The sequence below is a fragment of the Stegastes partitus genome, unplaced genomic scaffold, assembly GCF_000690725.1.
Source record: "Stegastes partitus isolate 25-593 unplaced genomic scaffold, Stegastes_partitus-1.0.2 Scaffold1886, whole genome shotgun sequence".
NCBI classification, from domain to species: Eukaryota; Metazoa; Chordata; class Actinopteri; family Pomacentridae; genus Stegastes; species Stegastes partitus.
In genome coordinates, this window is record NW_007579617.1 from 168,852 (window position 1) to 174,110 (window position 5,259).

At 46.2% G+C, this 5,259-nt stretch overlaps 1 protein-coding gene across 3 annotated transcripts in view; it reads right to left on the bottom strand.

Annotated features, from left to right (window-relative positions):
- Nucleotides 1-368: 368 nt before the first annotated feature.
- The window catches only part of galnt11 (UDP-N-acetyl-alpha-D-galactosamine:polypeptide N-acetylgalactosaminyltransferase 11 (GalNAc-T11)), a 12,783-nt gene continuing 7,892 nt past the window's right edge, over nucleotides 369-5,259 (bottom strand). For all 3 annotated transcript variants that reach the window (XM_008302819.1, XM_008302817.1, XM_008302818.1), the window contains exons 8-12: nucleotides 4,821-4,973; nucleotides 4,496-4,717; nucleotides 4,315-4,419; nucleotides 4,098-4,235; nucleotides 369-1,042 (exon numbers count right to left, since the gene is read on the bottom strand). In XM_008302819.1, coding sequence (XP_008301041.1) covers nucleotides 911-1,042; nucleotides 4,098-4,235; nucleotides 4,315-4,419; nucleotides 4,496-4,717; nucleotides 4,821-4,973 — 750 coding nt within the window. In that variant the 3' untranslated portion in view covers nucleotides 369-910. The remainder of the gene's footprint in view (nucleotides 1,043-4,097; nucleotides 4,236-4,314; nucleotides 4,420-4,495; nucleotides 4,718-4,820; nucleotides 4,974-5,259) is intronic.

Sequence of the window (5,259 nt, forward strand, 5' to 3'; positions counted from 1 at the left end):
CTCAGACGTTCTACATCACCAACTTTCTACATCACCAAAACTGATCATTTAAGTTGCTGCATGTATATTTTTGATCCAACAGATTTTGTCATATTTCCAAACGAGTTTTAATAAATCGATGAAAGAAGCAAAACTCATGATCGTCTTTCATGTGTTTAAATGATTCCATCATAGAAAAGTCAGAGTTCTACAAATCACTGGAAACTCAGGACCGACACCATATATGTGGTCTTTACAAGTGTATTTAAACTTTTGTTCACAACTGCATGTGTGTATTTTTAAGTGTAAAAAAGCTAAACAAACATCTATAATTTGCTAATAAACACAGAGGACATACTTTAGTGAAGAAACCCAACAGAACACATGAAAGTGGTGAATGTTCATCTGTGAACTCATATTGAAGATTTATTGATGATGAAACAACACAAAGGTCACCACATGACATCATCATGACATCAGAGGTTAAATCATTACATCCTCGCCGTCAGCTCTCTCTTTGAGAAGACTCATCCACTCCAAGTTGAATGTGTCCCGCAGTAAAAGCTGACGATAGCGAGTCCGTCCTATCACACAGGACTTTGTCTCTTTGAAAGAAACTTTTGGCTTAAGGACCTTCCAGGTCCTAAACTCTGCTTCAGTCCCTCTGAAACAGATGAGAACAGTGAGGAACACCCCACGCTGAACATTCCAAATATTCCAGGACTGTCCATCCGGCCCTCTCCGCCCCCTCCTGGACAGACGGCGAGATGGACGGTGAGTGTTTTAAAAGCAGCTGCTTAAAACAGAATCAAACCAACAGTAAAATCATCCTGAGCTGCAGAAACAAAAACTAAAACCTTTCAAACAGTTTGTTCTAATCATGTGTAAGACACAGCTGAGGACGTCTGTCTGTCTGCCCAGCATGTCCTCCTCAACCCTCCAGCTGCCACTGCTGCGCCTGCGAGGCATCACATATCGCCATGGAGACATAACCCTTTGGTCCAATTGGCTGAGCGACAGCGAGACATTGACCAACCGAGACCTGGTAGAGACGATTGGACTTCTGCAGGAGACACAGACAAACAGATGAAAGACAGACAGGCGTGTTCTCATGGCTACCAGATGAGTGTGTGTGTGTGTACAGTTGTATACAGGAGCTGGTCACATCAGAATCAGAATATCATGAAAAAGTTGATTTATTTCAGTAAAACCATTCAAAAAGTGAAACTTGTATATTACATTCATTCATTACACACAGACTGACATATTTCAAATATTTGTTTCTCTTAATTTTGATGATTGTACCTGAATACTGATGAAAATCCCAAATTCAGTATCTCAGAAAATTAGAATATCACTGAAGACGGATACAAAAAAGGATTTCTAGAAAAGTTGGCCAACTGAAAAGTATGAACATGGAGAGTATGAGCATGTAGAGCACTCAGTACTTAGTTGAATGACTGCAGCAACGCGGCGTGGCATGGAGTCCATCAGTCTGCTCAGGTGTTCTGAGAGCCCAGGTAGCTCTGATAGTGGCCTTCAGCTCTTTTGCATCATTGGATCTGGCGTATCACATCTTCCTCTTCACAGAACCCCATAGATTTCCTATGGAGTTAAGGTCAGGCCAGTTTGCTGGCCAACTAAGAACAGGGACACCACGGCCCTTAAACCAGGTCCTGGTGGCTTTGGCACTGTGTGCAGGTGCCAAGTCCTGCTGGAAAATAAAATCTGCATCTCCATGAAGTTGGTCAGCAGCAGGAAGCATGAAGTCTTCTGAAACTTCCTGGTAGACGGCTGCATTGACCTTGAACCTAAGAAAACCCAGTGGACCAGCACCAGCAGATGACTTGGAACCCAAACCATCACTGACTGTGGAAACTTCACACTCGACCTCCAGCAACGTGGTTCTGTGCCTCTCGTCTCTTCCTCCAGACTCTGGACCTTGATTTCCAAAGTGCACCATTTACTTTCATCAGAGAACAGAACTTTGGACCAGTCAGCACCAGTCCAGTCCTTTGTGTCTTCAGCCCAGGCGAGACGCTTCTGACGCTGTCTCTGGTTCAGGAGTGGCTCGACACAAGGATGCGACAGCTGAAACCCGGTCCTGCATACGGCTGTGTGGTGGTTCTGGAAGTCCTGACTCCAGCTGCAGTCCACTCTTGAATGGGTTTCGTTTCACAATCCTGTCCAGGGTGCAGTGATCCCTGTTGCTTGTACACTTGTTTCTACCACATCCTGTCCTTCCTGTCGCCTCTCTGTTGATGTGCTTGGACTCAGAGCTCTGTGAACAGCCAGCCTCTGCAGCAACGACCTTTTGTGTCTCGCTCTCCTTGTGCAAAGTGTCGGTGGTCGTCTTTTGGACAACTGTCTGGTCAGCAGTCTTCTCCATGGTTGTGAGGCTTACACAACTAGACTGAGGGACCACTTAAAGGCCTTTGCAGGTGTTTTGAGCTAATTAGCTGATCAGACTGTGGTGTCTTCAATATTGAACCTTTCAACTATATTCTAATTTTCTGAGATACTGAATTTGGGATTTTCATTAGTATTCAGTTATAATCATCAAAATTAAGATAAAAAAACATTTGAAATATGTCAGTCTGTGTGCAATGAAGAAATATAATGTACAAGTTTCACTTTTTGAATGGAATCACTGAAATAAATCAACTTTTCATGATATTCTGATTCTGATGTGACCAGCTCCTGTATATGTCCATGAATGAGTGCATCTCAACCAATTAGAACATTTTCCATCACTTATTGGAGGAAAGTGGAAACTGTATATATGCAAGACTCGTTGCATGTAAATTATTTAAAACGCTTGTTTAAATTTTGGTAATAATACCTTCAAAAAATGTAAAATCTTAAAATATTAAAGGATTTCATTTTGAGTTTAAGTAAACAACTATTCAGACAGTCCAGCACTGTTTGTCTGTGGGTCTAGTTCAGTGATGAACCTCGGTCATGGCTGCTGACCTGAAGGTTGTCCAGGAGATGATCATCAACACCTTCAACAAGGAGCCTCAGGAGGCCTCTGCTGAAAAGCCTGTTCCAGACAATGAAAGCTGACTGAAGGTCAAAGTGAGACAGGAAACGGTGAAGAAGCAGCAGAGATGATCAGCCTTCAGAGGACTGCAGAGAAAAGATGGTTCCAGAACTTTAGTTTGTTTTTTTTTGCAGTGAGAGAGAGACAGGAAGTGGGGAGAAGAATGACGGAGGGCCATGAGCGGGATTCGAACCCATGACCTCCACATGGGGACTGTAGGCCTGTACGTGGGATGCCAGCTCCAACAGCTGAGCCCCAAATGTTTGAGAACTTCACAGGACTGAGGCTGGGGTCAGAACATCCAGAACCACCAGACGTCTCCAGGAAAGGAGCTACAAGCGTCACATTCCTGATATCAAGACACTCCAGAACCAGAGACTGCCAGAACATCTTAGCTAGGCCGAGGAGAAACAGAACCGGACTGTTCTCAGTGATCCAAAGTTTGAAAACCTACTTTTCATCTGGAGATCAAGGTCCAGAGTCTGGATGAAGAGTGGAGATGCTCAAATCCAAAGAGTCTGAAGTCCACAGTGAAGGTTCCTCAGTCTGAGACTATTTCTGGTGTCATGGGTCTGCTGGTGTTGGTCCACTGAGTTCCACCAAGTCCAAAGTCAGCGCAGCTTCTAGCAGCAGAGTTTCTTCTTCATGCTTCATCTGCTGTCAGGCTTCATGGACACTGGTTTCCTTCACAACAGCAGCTGATCAGACACAACTACTGACAAAGGTTCTGAGCAGGACGTTACGCTGCTTGACTGGCCTGACCCGAACCCCACAGAACCCCATATGAGGCACCGTCAAGACAAAGATAAGAAATACTCGACCCAGAAATACAGCCGAGCTGAAGGCGTCCATCAGACCGACCTGAGCTTCACCAACACGGAACAGAAGCTCCGGCTGATCTCCTCCATGACACACTGATGCAGGAAAGGAGCCACGACCAAGAGCAGAGTGCAGAACTGAACGGACTTTTCAGATGGTAAAACCTTTTATTGACAGTATAGAACACATGAAACTAGAACTATTTCACAACACTGTGAGGCTCTGGGAAGCGTATATGTAGAGATGAGTGTCTCACCCCCAGTGCCCACTGCTGCGACCCCCCTGAACCATGACACTTCATTAGTCGAGGCGGGTCGAAGGTTCTGACTTCGGACACGTCCAGACACAGCAGCCCTGCCAGGACCAGCTGACCCTCCTCGTCATAGGCCCAGTCCTGCACACACAGTTTACGCGAGTGGTCAGGATGCAGGTGACAGGTTAGACCGGTGTGCTGTGTGCGGTCATGTGGTCACCTGTTCGGGATCTCGAGAGTCACATGGTCGCAGGACAACAGCTCCGCCCTTCTGACTGGCTCGGCCCTGAGCCACCAGACAGCGCCCGGTTGCTAGGTTACGAAGCTGGAAGAAGGACGCTCTGGTGTTAAAATGAACACAGGTAAGCAGAACAGTGAAGGTGCCGAGTGTGTTCAGGTACCCGTCCTCGCTGCAGGACTTTCGGCCGCCTCATGCCCTTGTTGATGAACAGCGGCTGTTGCTGCTGCTTGTTGCCGTTGGCGACAGCTTGCATCTCAGGGTAGACGGTGTCCAGGTACCAGCGAAACGAGCGACACTGCAGCCGCTGCCGCAACGCCACGCGCTCGCTGATGTCACCGTAACTGCGGTCACGCAACTCTGGACGTAGAGACAGATACTGTTCCTGATAGGAGGACAGAGACCCAGGAGGCGGGGTCAGAGGACATCTGTGAGTATGTGTGTGTGTGTGTGTGTGTGTGTGTGTGTGTGTATTAATGTGAGTATACCTTGTACTCATCCATCCACACGTGTGCGAGCCGCAGAGAATTATGGGCCATGGTGTCTTGTCCACCTGGCGAGCCGTAGGGCCGCCGCTTCCTGAAAATGTGGCCGACTCTGGAGCATGGAACGATGATCAGCTGACCGCCACACATCCAGATCTGAGGTGAGACACACACACACACACGTATTTATTTATATATACACACACGCACGTGGACCAATAGCTGGTAGCCGTCAGCTAATGAAAGAAAAACCCACAACGGTCACAGAAATAATCTGACAGAATAATAATAAATACAAATTCAGTGAAAATGAACCAATGAAACCAGACGTTGCTTTTGAACTGCGGTTCAACAGAATTATTTAAAAAAATAAACTCATGAAACAGTTCTGAACTTCATATGTTGTTGCTCAACCTTTTGAGGCGATCAGACGGTTTCTGTA